This window comes from Primulina eburnea, chromosome 5 (assembly GCF_022965805.1).
Source record: "Primulina eburnea isolate SZY01 chromosome 5, ASM2296580v1, whole genome shotgun sequence".
NCBI lineage: Eukaryota > Viridiplantae > Streptophyta > Magnoliopsida > Lamiales > Gesneriaceae > Primulina > Primulina eburnea.
Window position 1 is genome coordinate 931,769 of NC_133105.1, and position 17,910 is coordinate 949,678.

General features: G+C 33.1%; 2 protein-coding genes across 2 annotated transcripts; one reads left to right on the forward strand and one right to left on the reverse strand.

Annotated features, from left to right (window-relative positions):
- The first annotated feature begins 8,670 nt into the window (after window positions 1–8,670).
- Window positions 8,671–12,700, forward strand: LOC140832040 (probable methyltransferase PMT20). Its single transcript, XM_073195812.1, is given in 9 exon segments — window positions 8,671–8,960; window positions 9,954–10,154; window positions 10,156–10,245; window positions 10,340–10,488; window positions 10,682–10,877; window positions 10,970–11,180; window positions 11,274–11,949; window positions 12,057–12,134; window positions 12,211–12,700. Coding segments are annotated over 8 exon segments (1,803 nt in total). The 5' UTR covers window positions 8,671–8,960; window positions 9,954–9,974; the 3' UTR covers window positions 12,434–12,700.
- Window positions 12,701–13,026: 326 nt separating this feature from the next.
- Window positions 13,027–17,337, reverse strand: LOC140831548 (protein Brevis radix-like 1). The gene is made up of 7 exons (XM_073195295.1): window positions 17,232–17,337; window positions 16,950–17,201; window positions 16,174–16,298; window positions 14,211–14,584; window positions 13,952–14,081; window positions 13,499–13,827; window positions 13,027–13,400 (listed from the first exon to the last, which is right to left on the reverse strand). Exons 3-7 carry the CDS (start codon window positions 16,279–16,281, stop codon window positions 13,319–13,321), a joined length of 1,023 nt encoding a protein of 340 aa, XP_073051396.1. The 5' UTR covers window positions 16,282–16,298; window positions 16,950–17,201; window positions 17,232–17,337; the 3' UTR covers window positions 13,027–13,318.
- Window positions 17,338–17,910: the final 573 nt, after the last annotated feature.

The window sequence follows — 17,910 nt, forward strand, 5'->3', positions numbered from 1 at the left end:
TTTATTATTATTACCAGTATTTCAATTAAATTTTACAATTGACAATTTGAATTATTATGTATAATATTATTACCGATATATGTAATTATTATTCGTTATAACAGATTTTGCAAACAAATCTTATCACTACCCTAAATTAATGAGCAATCTAAGCAACACAAAAAATATAAAATAAAATTGACAGAACAAATACAAAATCAGATTCCATTCCCAATGAGCCACCCATTTACCCCAAAAGTGTAAAATACAAAAATAGCCGCTGAAAGCAAATATTCTCATTTTAGCAAGTAGCCGTCTGTGTGTGTATTATTTTTGTATGATTAAAATCCCTTCCTTTGGATCTCAGTTTATTTTATGAGTTATTAACTTTCCTTTCGAGCTTATAAAAACACAAATTAGAAAACAAGATAGTTAAGTACATGCACCAATTAATTTCAGTCGTATAAAGTGCATGGTCGATAGATTTATAAGAGAATTTCATTAAAAAAAATAAAGTTACAAAACAATATATCGAGATTTAGAACTAATTTAACTCGAAAAATTTGTTCAAGTAAGAATATTTTCAAGTCTACATGTATAACTTTAATTATTTATAATATAACCGATATAAGATACTTAACGTACCATCATCAAAATCAAAAATAAACATGATTTAATGTATACAAAATCGAATGATCCATGAGAATTCCAAACAAAATATTAATAATTGTTCGGACATTTAACATAATTAATTGAGAATAAGTACATTTTTCGTATCGTTATCTTATATAATATAAGTACCTACACTGGTATGGGCCTCGTACGGGCGCACGTGCTACCCCTTATTCTCCGCCCAAAAAAATAATAACAAGGCCACGTGGCGGAATCCCATGCGTCCGTTTCAGCTATAAAATACCGTGCGTCTTCCTGGCAAATTCTCCATATGCTCCGAGCACTTTCTGCCTGCCTATGGTTTCTATTACGAGAGCTCCCCCTGATCCATTTCTGCTCGGAATTCATTTCTTGCGGCGGTCTCTGATTCGCTTGGTGCAGGTCGGGAACTATTTATGCCGATCGAGGGCTGTTGAATTGGCTGGGTTTCCGTATTCGTATATATGTATGAGCGTCGGGGTGTATATTGCCGCCGGATAAATAAGGTTCCCGCCTTGCATCAACTGAATCGGAGGCAGCGGTGAATACGAAACACACAAGTGTTTCCCATGCTACGCTTACTAATAAGCTGTCGTTGATTCACATCAGGTCAGGTGTAAACTTTTTATTCTACTTGTTTAGGAATAGTATCTCGTTCTTGTTATTTGATATGCTTGATTTTGTTTTAGGTCTTCTCTTATTTTGATGACCTTTCTCACTCGTGATATGAGGCGATTCTCGAAATTTGAGTCGAAAGAAGATGAAATGGACCCTAAATTACTCCAAATTCGGAAGACCGCGGTGGAAGCTGCGATAACCGGACGCCGAACGAAACTAGTGAGGTTCGATTTTTTGGTTGTGCCAAAATTTCACAAAATAGATATAAAATGATAGCTCTCATACTCTCATAGTGAGATTTTCAAATCAAGGTTCGATTTGAAATTTTGGCAGCGTCGGTGGAGATATCATCAATCAGAATAACGACGATTTCATCATAAAATTTTGAGCAACACAAAATGTATGCATACGTCGAGAAATATAATTGCTTTCAATTTTTGACAACACGATTAGAAGGTCGATCAAGGGTGAAGAAGACATAAGTTTTTTTAATTATTAGTGGCAACCAGAAAAGATGTATGTTTTTTCACGTTGTCTTGTCTTTTTCAATTTTACAAATATACTTGTTTTAACATATTTTTAAATAGTAACTATTAATTAATTAATATATATATATATATATATTAATATAAATTAAAACAAATTGGAGCTTTTGTTAGGTCGGTTATGAAAGCATCTTTCTCTGAACTTATAACAGATCCAGACCTGTATGCAATGATGATTCCTGTTGCTATTCCCAAAAAAAAAAACGAATTAACATTCTAGAATAAACATGTTTGATTTTCTTGGAAAGTTGATATTTTTATAATATGATTTGAAAACATTTTCCCCTTCTCGTGTTGTAAGTTTTTATTCAATTAAGTCCCCGGAACTCTGTTCAGTACGTGTATTTGTATGATGTATCAGCTACTTTTAGTGCATCAATTTTGGTCTGAATTTTAACCCGTCTGCTTGTTTGGTATTTGTTCTTCGAAAAGGTAATAATTTCGTATATGGAACTTTTTCGGGGAAAAAAGTAGTCTCGCATCTGTTCCAGTGTCATTTTGAATGTGTCCAGTTGGGCCATTAATGTTCATTCTGTTGCAAGGGCTCACACCTTCAACTTGTCTGTTTAATTAATTATACTATAAATTTATATATGTAAAATCTAAAACGAAATTCTTGGATACAAACATTACCAGAAATATGAATATAAAAAGCTGAATTTAAAATATTTCATTATATTGTTGGATCTTAAAAAACTCTGGTGATCTGAAGCATAAATTTCTAGTAGCCGAGCCAAGAAAGAAACAGTGAATCAAACAAGCAAGAAAATTTCGGCATGAGTATGCTGGATCAATCGATAACATTAAGTTTGAAAAAAAAACAAAAAAGAAAATTTCACGAGGATATCCCGATCAATCCAAGACATTTGATGACATGCAAAGGAAAATTGCACAAGGATGTCTTTAGGATGATACAATTTCTTGATGGTTAAAATTTGCTATGGTATGAATCATGCGGATGTTGATTGTGAATATGATCTTACGAAATTAAAGAAGTGTATACATATATATATATATATATATATATATATATATATATATATATATATATATATATATGCTGCGTTCCCAACTGGCGTGCATATTTTTTGTATTTGTTTTTCCTCATAGTTATTTTGGGGCGTGTGAATTTTATACTTTTTTATTATTAATAATATTTCAGTTTATTTAAAATTACAAAATAATTGATTTATAGTGAATGCTAAAAGTTTGAAAATACATGGTTAAATATGAAATGGCAAGAATAGAGATTAATTTTCAAGAGTGGCGTTAAAAAAATGTGGTAATTAGTAGGTGTGTTGTCTTAAGATAACTTTGATTTCTTGATAGCATCATTCTCGCCACCACCTTAAAAAAAGATTCCAATTTCTCAAGCTCCTTAGGTCGCAAACATCCATTAATGTCAGATATATATATAGACGGAGTCAGAATTCAAAATTATTTGGGACTGGCTCCGTCCTAGTATACTACAAACGAGTATAACATCTAGTTAGAATCATATCGGTGTTAGGTCAAAAGAAAGATCAAAATTATAGTCGATTAAAACGAGTCTGACTTTGAGTTTGGTCTTGACAATTGAGCCCGCCCCCGTTATAATGATCTAATCTTGAAGACTATTTGAAAATTGTATTCATAGACAACACAACCAAGTCCCGACCCACCTCCCATTTTAAAGGAAAAAGGGGAAAAAAAACATGAACGTTGTGTCTTTTGTCAAGTGCTAGGGTAGACCATGATCCATTGGACGGCCCAATAGTTTCATATATTGCTCAAAAACAATCTTGAATTTCTTGATAAAGCCAGGTCCATCTTGATCCGAAGATTTATTTAGTTTTCTAGTGATTGGTAACAAACGAATGGATGAATGGATACTTTTTTCTAATATCTAGAAAATATTGAGTCTCGTGAACTATCGAATAAAATAATTTTAGTTCGAACGTAGCTAATTTTTTTTAAAATGTCCTGAGTTCGCTAAGTTCAAATACGAATTAAATATTAATCGAACCGGTTTGAAAAACTCGTGAACTAGCACAATTCGCATCTCCTTAATTTTTTCACTCTCATGTGTGGGTAAACTTAATTTCAGATGCAACAACTCAAATTTTTTAAGTTACTTCACATCGAATTTGTTACTTTATCAATGACTATGCCTAAAATTCTCGATCTTATAATATATAATAATATATAACAATCTTGTATAATAATAAATAATAAATAATAAATTAATATTTATATTAATCACATTCTAATTATTTTATATTAATCTCATTGTAAATTTATATATGTAAGATCAATTAAAATGTTTAACAAATAATTTAAACGATATGAAATATCGCACTATGCCCACAATCGACATTTATATTAGCGTATAAAGAAAAAAAATAACGTGAACGAGTGAGTTCGACAATTTTTCAGTTTTTCTTCTTAATCATTCTTATGCAATAAGATTTTTAATTATTTTTTAATCTCGAATATTATATAATAATTTTTTTCACGTCAAATAAATTTTCTACGTAATAAAAAAATGGTTTTCTTTTTGAGTTAGTCTCATGTGAGACCGTCTCACGGATCTTAATCCGTGAGACAGGGCAACCCTACCCATATTCACAATAAAAATTAATACTCTTAGCATAAAAGTAATACTTTTTCATGGATGACCCAAATAAAAGATCCGTCTCACAAATATGACCCGTGAGACCGTCTCACACAAGTTTTTGTCCTTTTTAAAAAAAAAAAAAATCCATGAGAGAAAATTGACTTGTACAAACGCGTAAAGAAGAGCAAATAATTAATAATCAATTGTCTTTTTCTCCAAATCCATATTAATTATAGATAAAGGTTCAGAATGCAGCAAATTGCGGGAGTAGCCTCGCCTACGCATGTGATCCAAAATTAGGGGATTAATTATCTGGTCAACACCAGTTTTGAATTTATTTAATTCTCAACCAGCATCAACCAATTAAATACTCTATATTTCCTAATTATAAAGAGTGGTTCTCATGTGAGACCGTCTCACGGATCTTAATATGTGAGACGAGTCAACCCTACTCATATTCATAATAAAAAGTAATACTCTTAACATAAAAAGTAATACTTTTTCATTGATGACCCAAATAAGAGATCAGTCTCACGAATATGACCCATGAGACCGTCTCATATAAGTTTTTGTCAATTATAAAATAGTGTGTACGTAAAATATATATAATATTTGGCATCGGCGACGGTCGATGGGTTCATTTTCTATTAAAAATTTTAATATCCATTAATCACAGAAATTTTTTTTTTGACATAGAAATTTGCAGCTGCTAATTGTCAGTATCCATTGATCAAATGGTAAATTTTGGACTAATGTAATAGATTGCAAATCATATTATTCGAGTTAATTTCTCAAGAAGGTGCTGATAGACAGAATGAAGCTCATGATCATTAGTCAAACGCATACTACTCTATTAACTCATACATAATTTTGAAACATTTTTTTACAAAGCGGTGACTTTTTTCTTTGGACTCATTGGGGCATTGAATAAAATATTTTGGTTAAAACATAAAGATCGGACTTGCGGAGTGCTCGTCACTACATATATTTTATAGGAATCGTTTTCTAAGTAAAAATAAGAATTAATAATATTTCACTTCAGATGCTTACATACATACTTATAACGTTAATATATATATATATATATATATATATATATATATATATATATATATATATATATATATATATATATAGTTTTGATATGCTGTACACCTACCGTGCACACCTATGTGAGCACCGATGATGTGTCATTCACCCATTGGATATGATGAAATATGGAAAAATTGCGCATCCAATGGGTGAGTGACACCTCATCGGTGCTCACATAGTTGTGCACGGTAGTGTGCATCATATCAAAACTGTATGTATAGCTGGTGGTAATTGTGCAATTCAAATCTTTTAAACCGCACAGCAGCTCAAGCACCACGGTTCGATCGTTCTACCAAGCAAGGACAATTATTGCGTCCAACACACACACACACACACACACACACACACACACACACACACACACACACATATATATATATATATATATATATATATATATATATATATATATATATATATATATATATATATATATATATATATATATATATATATGATGGAGACATGCTTGAAATTTTGTGCACGACACATAACATGAAGTTTTTCATTAATTATGAATGCGATCGATCAAAACTCCCCTAGTACATATTTAAGATTTTTATCACGTAAATATTCATGGACCACTATATATGCACGCATGTTGAGAAAAAGAAATCATCAATTATTCGATCCTGATCATCCCCCATTCTTGAATTCCATACAGTTATTGGAAAATCTTTGTTTGATCTACATGTAAATAGCAATTAACCTTCTTATTCGTAGTATTTTTTTTTATGAGCAAAATACTCATAGATCGAGTTGGATATCATTGAAAACACTGAGAATAAATATTTTCCTACATGACAAAATTAGAGTTTGTATTATACAAATTAAAATCCATATAATAAAAAAACGACATCCAATATTTCAAAATGATATGAAAACATCTTGCCGTTTTCCTTTAGTTTTGCTCAAGTAAAATTAATATATGTAATATAGGATTTTTATTTTCGTCATGTAAGCCAAGAATGAGCATTACCAAGAAACAATATTCGGTAGTTTAAATGACTTCCGGTAAAAAATGATCAAAACAAAAAATATAAGCTGTTAGACAAAAAACCAACTTTAAAAAGTTACAAGACTGATATCCAGAACATACAAATTTATATAAAATAAAAGGTTTTGGAAATTGTATGTGTATTTTATTTGCCCCTTCTTAATACTCCATTTGTTTCATATATTTAAATGTGTGTGTTTTCAAACATATTAAAAAAAATTTAAAAAGTAAATTTTAGGAAACAAAATTAATTTTACTTTTATTTGATGAATATTTTAATATGATAAAAAATCGTTCAAAATTGTTAATATATTTAATAATAAGTTTAGATTGATAGGAAAAAAAGATAAAATAATTTAAATATGAATTTGAATATTTGGGAGTGATGAAAAAGAAATATGACATCTATAATATTTGGTAGTACTGGTGCCCTTCTATTTATTTTTGGGAAAATCATTAATAAAATTAAACAAAAAGTTAAGATAAAATGTCAATTTTATGTATTGATATGCGATATTTTTTGTCGTGTATATTTATTTAAATCAATTATAGTCTTGCAAGTATGTTTTTTTTATATATTTTAGTCGTTTTTCTCCAAAATCATGTAATTAAATTATCAATATTATTATTAAATTTTTATAAATATGTAGTTAAAAAAATTATCGATGAGATATGCATGTGTGATTGACACCGTAATTATAAATTGTAACAATGATATTAGTCTGTAGTCATTTAGTTTCATGATTTTAATGATAATGATTAAAATTATTAAAAAGAAATATAGTTATAAGATTATAATTGATTCAACAAAACATATTTGACAAAAAATCACACAAATTAAAATTCTTATTTTACCTTAATTTTTTGTTCAATTTTATTTATGATTTTCCAAAAAAAAAAGGAGGACAGCCGAGAGAGTAGGTCAATTAATGAGTTTGTGAAAATCCATGTGAAGTTTGTTAAGTCCACTCCTCCATTCATGCCAATTTCCCATACCCATCCAATTAAATTTTTCGCTTCATAATATAATAATATATACTAACGACGGCAATTATTTTATTCACGTAAAAGTCAATTTCCTCTTAATTATCATTATAAATACAATTATAGTCGTAGTAATTATTAATAATTAAATCTTGTATGGGGCACCGTCAATCGTCATTGAATAATGGAAAACGCGTAAGAACCTGCATACATATACAAGTATGTATGTATATATATATATATATATATATATATATATATATATATATATATATATATATATATATATATATATGTTTGTGTTAAAAATGGAACTTGGACCTAACTCAACCTCATCCAACTGATGTGTGTTCCTCTCACGTCTAAGAATGAACATCTGGAGCGTGGGGGTTTATAAATGATCCAATTATGGACAGAACGGGTGGCCTAATTATAGGCAGTCCAACACATAATGGTGGAACCCGGACTCTGATACCATGTTAAGATTGAAACTTGGACCTAACTCAACCCCAAAAGCTAACTCTAGGGGGAAAATTGTCTAAGTACATATATACAACTGCCAATATATTTATCCAATCGATACGAGACAATTAACCGTTTGTATAAAAATAATGTTACTTTCTTTGTTTCAAATATATATGTTTTTCTCATATATATTAAAAAAAATCTTTCGAAAAATAAAATTTATAACAAGTGTTATATTTTATCCCATTATAAAAATAATAGAGGCACATTTTCCGATATTAAGAAAAAGAAAAAAAAAATTGTACTAAGCTGTATTATATTATATATTTGAGATGACAAAAAACTATATAATTGGAATAAACTTTGAACAAGTCAATAGTTATTGGACAATTATTTAAATGGAGATAAGATAACCCGACCCATGACCCATTTTTAAATGCATATTTGCAGTGGACCGTATATTTTAGTAGCGGTTATTTCTGGTAAGAATAGGAAGAGTCATTTCCATAAACCGGATAATAAGAATCATATAATAATAGTTCCACACATTAACTTCATCTGTAGAGTTGATTTCACCCATTTTCCAACTTTAACCAGAAGAATTTGTTAACTTGAACTAACCCCACAAAGAAAAACTACGTACAACACAGTGAAGAAACATGCAGGAAGGCACCCTTTGCGACTAAAAAGGAATATATATTATTTATTTATTCTAAAAGACAGCTGCATACAACACGTCTATCTATGACTATATGCATGAGAGGATGAGCATCGGGTAAAGTACACAATCACATCTTTTTCTCATCCTCTTCACAAGGTTGAGTACCACTCTTTCAATTTTCTGTCACATTCTTTTGTCCCTCATTCAACAATAAATACGTAGTAAGAGGGGTTTCTCTTCGTTCTTGGGTTGGCATTGGTTCTTAAGGTTTACAGTCTTGTTTCCAGAAAGTTGTTCGAGTTTGATTGGTCCTCAATTTTGTGTCAGAAGTGTGTGTGTATCTTCGTACACATACGCATTCTTTTGTGTCAGGTAATTTTTCGATCATTTGATGTTTATATCATCAGATTATTATATCAGATATTTTTGTTCTGTGGGACAGATCTGGATTCCGCTCTTTGCATTTTGTTTTGTTTTTTTTTTTTTCTGGTTGAATTGATAGTGTTCATTGATTCTTGTGTTGTTTTGTTTAAATCTGCCAAAATGGGCAGCCTCCGTTTACGTTATCTGAGTATTTTTTTAATGTGTTTTGGCAATCGGATCTGATTTGGAGTCGAGGCTCTTGAGCTTTGTATCGATATTTTGGATAAAAAATTGGATCTTTATTGCAAATTCCATTCTGGTATCTTGTGTTGGTTTTCTTCTTGTTGTTAGAACTTTGGGATATTTAGATGGATTGAATGGTTACTCTGTTTCTTGAGTGAACTTTTCTTCATCTATAAGGCATGTTTAAATTTATTTATTTTTGTATCGAATACTTTTGGTTCTTTTTGCATGGCTACGCCAGTTAGGTGAGATTGCTTTATTGGTTGGTTTCTTTTTAATTTTCATTTTTTGTTAGCTTAACGATGAAGAAGGCCCTCAAGAAGTAGGCTGAAATTCATACAGATATTGGCTTCAACATTGCGTGAAAACACACACAAATAGTGGCATTAAAAGTTTTGTGTCTCTCTTTCACCCATTTTTCGAATTTTTACTTCATATTTTCTTGTTTTGATCCCTAGATCTGCTTAAGTTTCCTTTTTGTTACAGTGGGTAATGCTTTTAACTCAGATTTGTTCTGTTTGCATTTGTTGCTATATTTGTGTTAGATTAAGCTATTTATATGTTTATAATCTTTTCAGACACTATTCTTGGTAGAAATGGATGTCGTTCTTTGCCTTTTTCCTTTATACTTTCATGAATTTATTGAAGTTTTGTCTTTACCATTCATGATTTCTAAGGATCGGAATTGCATTAAACAATTTGGACTTATTTTTGAAGCTCAAGTTGAAGTGATATTCATCTAGTCTTGTATACTTGCAGATTGTTAAGAATCAAGAAACCATGAAGGATAAAGATGGAAAACCAAGTTCTCACCCTAGTAAAAATTCTAGGGCAGTTCCCATTTCGTTAATGTTCATCGTGTTGTGTGGATTTTCGTTCTATCTTGGCGGAATTTTTTGTTCAGAAAAAGATAGATTTGTGGCTAAAGATATCAGTAAATCAGTGGAAACATCGAAGGAAACAGGCCGGAGGATCTCCTCAAATGAAAGCTGTAACATTTCCCGAATGTGGCTCCGAATTTCAAGATTACACGCCATGCACAGACCCGAAGGTGGCCGTCTACTATTTGATTCTGAGATTTTATTCAGTTAATTTCTTGTTTTGAATGTTGTGCGGATAAGATTATGCTTTGTTTTTTCTTGCAGAGATGGAAAAAGTACAGTCTTCATCGCCTTTCTTTTCTTGAAAGACATTGCCCTCCGGTGTTTGAAAAGAAAGAATGCATAATCCCCCCACCAGATGGTTATAAATTACCGATCAGATGGCCAAAGAGCAGGGACGAATGTTGGTACAGGTAATTTCATTATCCTGCTAAAAATACTGGTTTTAATTCATTGCAATTATGTTGGGAGCAATCTGTGGCTGCCTCTGTGGTTAAGGACTATAACAAGGCATTGTGATTGGTCGACTATAGTTTTTTAATAAAACGAGGAAGGCTGCAATTTACAAGTTATGTTAAAGGCATATATTTTCAATGATCCGCACAGGAATGTCCCATATGATTGGATTAACAAACAAAAGTCTAATCAACATTGGCTTAAGAAAGAAGGGGAGAAGTTTCTCTTCCCCGGTGGTGGCACAATGTTTCCCAATGGTGTCAGTCTGTATGTTGATTTGATGCAAGATTTGATCCCGGGAATGAAAGATGGAACGATTCGAACTGCCATTGATACCGGATGTGGGGTGAGTCCGATTTGTATGTTTCTCCCATGAGCTGAGTTCATCTATATTTCACCCATCAAGTATTTAAGTTCTTGTGTGCTTAATTTGTAAAGGTGGCTAGCTGGGGAGGAGATTTACTCGACCGTGGGATCCTGACGGTCTCGCTTGCCCCGAGAGATAATCACGAGGCTCAAGTTCAGTTTGCTCTAGAACGCGGAATTCCTGCAATTCTTGGTGTCATATCAACACAACGACTTCCTTTTCCATCAAGTTCTTTTGACATGGCACATTGCTCAAGATGCCTTATACCATGGACTGAATTTGGTAATTCCCTAGAAAACTAGAAAAATTCAAAGTTACAAACTTACAATACCTACTCCGAGCATGGTTCTTTACTTGATTATTGTAAATTTTCAGGTGGAATCTACCTATTAGAGATAAACCGTGTTCTTCGGCCTGGTGGTTTCTGGGTTCTTTCAGGCCCTCCCGTGAACTATGAGAATCGTTGGAGGGGGTGGAATACGACCATTGAAGAGCAGAAATCGGATTATGAAAAGTTGCAAGAGTTGCTTACTTCAATGTGTTTCAAATTGTACAAGAAAAAAGATGACATTGCCGTCTGGCAGAAATTATCTGATAGCAGCTGCTATAATAAACTTGATGCTCCCGACACATATCCTCCAAAATGTGATGACAGTCTTGAACCCGATTCTGCATGGTACACTCCAATCCGAGGTTGTGTTGTTACTCCTAATCCGAAGTACAAAAAACTAGCATTAGAATCGCTCCCAAAATGGCCGGAAAGGCTGCATACTGCCCCAGAACGTGTTTCAGATATTCGTGGTGGGAGTGACGGTGGTTTCAAGCACGACGATAGTAAATGGAAGACACGAGTAAAACACTACAGGAAGTTGCTCCCTGCTATTGGAACAGACAAGATAAGAAACATCATGGACATGAACACTATGTATGGAGGTTTTGCTGCTGGTTTAGTTGAGTACCCTTCATGGGTCATGAATGTTGTTTCCTCTTACGCTCCTAATACACTTGGCGTAGTTTACGATAGAGGCCTCCTCGGGACATATCATGACTGGTAACTTATGCCCTCTGACTCGAAAATAGATCATCGTATATCAGGGCACCACCCACCCACCCTCTTCTCATTTTTCAACAATGTCTCATATTTGTCTGACTTGTTAGGTGTGAGGCTTTCTCAACATATCCTCGAACATACGATCTTCTTCATCTAGACGGCCTTTTCACCTCTGAAAGTCACAGGTGAACAATCTTCTCGATAAAATTTATTCTTATTCAACTGTAAAAATGGCTTTACAGGAACTATTTTATTTGACAGGTGCGAAATGAAGTATGTTTTGCTCGAAATGGATCGTATCCTCCGGCCAAACGGGTACGCCTTAATTCGAGAATCGAGCTACTTCGTGGATGCAGTGGCTACATTAGCTAAAGGGATGAGATGGGGCTGTAGGAAAGAAGACACCGAGTACGGTGTTGAATCAGAAAAGATTCTGATTTGCCAGAAGAAACTCTGGTATTCCTCAAAGAAAAGTTCAAGATAATACAGATTAAAAATAGGATACAAATTCTGGGTATAAGTTTGATTACACAGAGATCCATACCTATTTATATATTCTTTACACCACAAGAAGCCATATGTCTCGGAATTTATTTGTTATAAAACAGTGTCAAGTTCAAATCTCCCACATAACATGGTCCCTTTTTTGCTGGTTTTTCTTTTTGACAATGTATTCTCTAGAAGGCTCTTAGCATGTCTTATCGAGTTGTACGTTACATTGATATTTATAGTGATTATTTATATATGTTTATCGGCAAATAAATAATATTAATGAGTAAATGGTGCAATGTTTACCTTTTATAAGACTTTAAGTTGCAAAATCAAATGAAAGCACAATTGGGCAAGAAAAAGGAGTAGTATTGTGTTATGAAGTGGTCCCCTGCTTGTTTTCATTTCTTGAGTGAAACTACATTTTTTTTTGTCTGAATTCTTACGCTTGCATATCATTTTGCGTGAAATAATTTATTAGAAACACAAGAATCATATATTCAGATTAATTAAAATCCATTATACAACAGAATAGCAGTTCTGCGTAAATTACAGATTAAATGATCCAAAGAACAGTTCTGAATAAAAAATATCAAATCTTGCATCAGTAGCATTTAAGAAAAAACATGCTAATGAGACAGGTGAAATTTAACAGTTAAACAATCAGTCATGTAATCTGAACCAAATCTTGGAAAAAACAAGGCCTAGACTGTGATAAAACATCGAAAACAAAGCATAAACTCAATGAAAAATCTGGTTGAATTTTCTCTCTTTATGAGACAACATTTCTAAGTCAAACTAACATTGTAGTAATTTTTCTGACGGTGGTTAATTGGGTCCCGTCGGTTACCAGTGTTCCATCGTTGATGCCACTGATGTACTAGCAAAGATATTGAGATTGTATTCTATCCCGGTTCGATTCCCACCAAAGCTTCGCATTTGCCTCTCCGAATTTCTCGCGACTACAAAAGATAGTTTATATTCAAACGTATTGTTTAGACACCTATAAACTAAGAATCAATATTTTTGGGAAATTTTCACAAGGTCCCAGTTTTGTTACCTGAATCTGACTCGTCGAAGTTCTCTGGTTCCACCAGGAAATTGTCTGATGGTAATGTAAATGCCTGGCTCATCTTCTTCAATCCACTCGGACTCAATGTCATTTGCACTGCTAATCGATATTGAGGCCTCATCTCGAGATGAGTTCGTCATTCTTGATGCTTCCATAGTCTCACTCTTCGTGCCAGCGTTGTGGTATGCACTGGATCCGTGGATGTAATGCTGGTTTCCACCTTGGAGATTGTACCTCGGAGTCCATTCCTTGTTTACTGATGGAGTCATTCGAGGGCTTTCCATGGCTGATCCAAGCCTTGAATACGTTGAGTCTCTCTGCAGTAGTAGGAAGTAAAGGCTTAAAAGTTTGCGGACAAAATAGCAATTCTCATAGAAAGACGATCGATCCTAGTCTTATAGAAGAATGGCGCAATGCAAAGAGAAAGTGAGTCTGACTTACTCCATCTTCTGATCTCCCTGGAGTATTGGGAGCTTGCTGATTGAATTTCTGGACGTTGTACAGCTCCATTATTCGGTCGTAATTTTCGGCCCACCATCTCTGTGCTTCCCATTTGTTAAACATCTCCCGGCTTCAGATTCCAATCAAGACGAAGGTCATAAAATAAAACTAATCCGGACATCCCATTCAATTTTATTTTTGAAATCTGGATACGATTTTTTGAAATGTCTAGACATAAATGTTGTAAGAAGGTGTATACCTGAAACGGATCCTTTTAAGATCGTTCCCGCCTCGAGGAAGAGACACAAAAGTAATCTGAACACCAGGCTCCACTTGTGCCATCCATTCTTTTGATTCATCTTCCTTCTCTAGCACCATTTCTCTGGATTGAGATGAGAAAGATTGATCTAGTCCACCAGAAAATCTTGGGTCAGGCCGAGCTGGACGATTTCCGACTCTCAAAAAATCCCAAGATGGAGCATAACTTGAGCTTCCTGGTTGCACAAAAGGGTATGGAACCCCCTCAGAAATTGTATCAAAATCGGGGTAAGGTCTTCGCTTATTGCAGTTGTCATCTGTCTGCCCGGGCATACATTTGTATGCTCCCGAAACCTTCAATGCCATATCCTTGATCTGGTGATAAGAAATTGTGCTACAAATCTTAGGCCACTATATGAATGGGAAACTACACACAAAACCATAATTTTCAAATTCCATGCCAAAATTATGGATACTCCACGCGAAAATTCCATCAGCTTAACATCCGAAAGCATTAAAAAAAAACAGTTAAACATGGCCTAGAAATTAGTGAAAATATTTGTTTCTACTTCAAGCTGATTTTTTTTTATTACTACTTCAAACTGAAATTAGGACGGTGAGAAAGTCGTGAAAATATTGTTGTGAATTTAAGAGTATTCTCTGTTCTAGAAAAAAAAAAGAGGAGTCCAATATATTAAAATATTATAAATAAAGAATCCATATATTATACCTCATTACATGATCTATAATTTGAATATCCGGAAATTAAAATAATTCAATTAACGATACTTAATTAGACTTCAAGATTTTCCAGTGAAACAGATTGATCCCCAAAAAAAAAAAGGAAACTTAAAAGAGAAAAGAACGAGGGTTGGGACCAGACATCTCGGGGCCAAGATTTGGACACATGATCCGAGGTGTGATTGTGACGATGTTCCCTTGTTTCGAAGTCATGATCGTTGCTGCCTCAATTATATGAATAAGCTTTGTTGAAACAGTCGTAGGCATACATACTCACACATATTCACATAGTAGGTTTTTTGTGAGAAGATCTGTCCATATATTTTTTTATGAGTGATTTTTGTGAATGATAGAAGAAACTGCGTAAATGTTGCTCATTGCATTGTACTCGTTACGTTGTCGGAGTGATGATTAGGTTCTATATTTCATAATTTGGTGATATAAACCCAAAATCACTATTTAGTGGATTCTTTTATGGCTTGTCTATATTGAGTATCCAAAACCAAGAACCACAGAACTTGACCACACTTTCAAATCCAATTTACATGTAAAATACGGATATGTGAGCACCAAAAAAGGTTGCAGGATTGGACCCATCATTGGATGTGGGAAAAGCAACAAGAGTACTACTGGATTAAGAATATTTACCTTTTTTAATAATATGAAATAAAGAAAAAGAAGAAGGCCGTGTAGTATTTTGATAAAATCGGCAAAGCTGCCCAAGCTAGTATAATATTTGAAGTCCCTACATACATGTAACTATTTTTTCCATAAACTTTTATGATTTTGCTCTTCTATTTGGTTCTCTTTATATTAAAAAAATACACAAGTGAGACTCTAACCCATCAAACAGATCTCGTGGTGGAAAAGATTTTTAGACATCTTTTTGCTCCGAATTAAAACCGAATAATGAATAAGAAAAAATAGTTACGAAATTATAATACATGTACGCAGCTGCATTGTCCCTGTTCGGACTTCTGTCCAAATTATTTTTTTTTGAAAGAATTGTTATTCTATTGTTTGGTACGGTTGATACCTTCAACCCACTCACCAAACACAATATAAAAAATTAATTATTTATATTAGGTGTACATTAAAGGTCAAAAATTGTATTTAATTAAAAAAAACAAAACAAAAAAAGCAGACCGCTGGCCAAACATGCATTAAACGAAACAAATATGAGTAATCTCTTGATTAAATAAATAAAATGAAAGGAGTGGAACCTGGGCAGTGAGGCTTTTGAGGTTGTCTTTAGGATTTGGAGTCCCACGCGGGGTACCTTCACCCCCGTCTTCCATTCTTTGCTTCGAGCAAGTAATACACGTCAACATCTTTTTCTTTCTACTACCTGCAATTTCTAAATTAGCAAATGGAATTATTCATCAAAGAATATTATTTCATCATATATATTATTTTGTCAGTAGATCGGTGCTTACTTAATTCAAGATTTGGTTGATATTTATATATACGTACCCTCCAATCTTTGGGGAATTTTTGCTTATGTTCAAGTTTTTCCCTTTCAAAAAATTGTACCAAACATTAATTTTGTGCCACTTAATATTCAGGTCGACGATTTCCTGCTAATTTTATTTGAAATATCAGCAAGTTTTGGAAGCATAGACGGGGATTGAATTCAGACAAAATAATTATCCTTGTCCAGTCAATATTTGTGGGCCATTAGGACATCTGGTACTGTTAGATATGATTTATTAATTTAGATATACTCAATAATTGAATGTTAAAACACACAGAGAGCGTGCCATGACTCAATCCTTCAACAACAAAAAATCTTTAAATTTCTCTCTGATTTTCTCACAACCTGAACACGAACAAAAAAATGAAAATAAAGAAAAATAGATTACAGAAGTTGCGGAATCTTGAAAAAAAAAGTTACATAATTTATGTGAGAGAGAGGGAATTTGTTTTTTAACCAAACACATTAAAGGCAAACAATATACTATGTATCCTTGTACAAAACTGATTAAACCAAAAACATTACCTCAAAAAATTGAATCTTTGGCTATAACCTGCGGGGAAAAAAACCCACCCTTCAACGATTCTGGGGAACTTTAATTTCTCGGAATGCAACGGAACAGAAAGAAGTAATAGAAAAAACAAGAAGGAAGATTCAAACTAAGAAATTAAAAAACAGCTGGTAGATAGCCCATAAATGATTGGATCGAGTTTAAAGAAATCTTTAAATGAGCAGTGAAGATGAATAATTCTCCATCTGCATGCAGCTCAATAAAATCTTTAGTAAGAAAATAATCTCCGGCGACACGACCCGGCAGCGGCGCCGCTTAGTTCTGATTCTTTGCGGCAAGATTTCCCCTACATATATATACGTACATGTTAAAATCTGGGTGCAGGAATGAAAACAAAAATGGGCTATGGAGACAGGCAAATGGAGTTCCTGGTTGTTTTGTGGGTGGTATTTATAGTGGGTTGGACACCACCACACCTGACGGAAATTAGGAAAAATAAATAAAAAAGAAAAAGGAAACCATAACACATAATTTGTGCAATGTTTTGTTGGGATTGTACCCTGATTGCGTACAAGGGATCAATTTTTAATTGCAAAATTAATATGGTGGCGAGTGACACGCGTCGTGCACATATTGGTTAAATTATGTATAGTGGTAACTTGTACGTTGATTAATATTCAATTTTCAGTTTAAATTAATAAATCTAAATTTCATTTGATTTACAAAATGTGGGTACATTATTAATAATTAATTAATGATTAATTATTAAATACTAAAATATGCAAACGTTCCAAGGGTATTATGATAAGGTGGCAAGATCATCGGCCGTCCATTTGTCAACGAAACAAAATTCATCCTTCGACAAACTCAAGAAATATCGATTTTCACTAATTGGAGATAATTAAATTCCGATAAGAGTCGTATATGTGTTGAATGAGACCTAGAACGAAAATTGAAAAATGGGCCCTCTTGTTA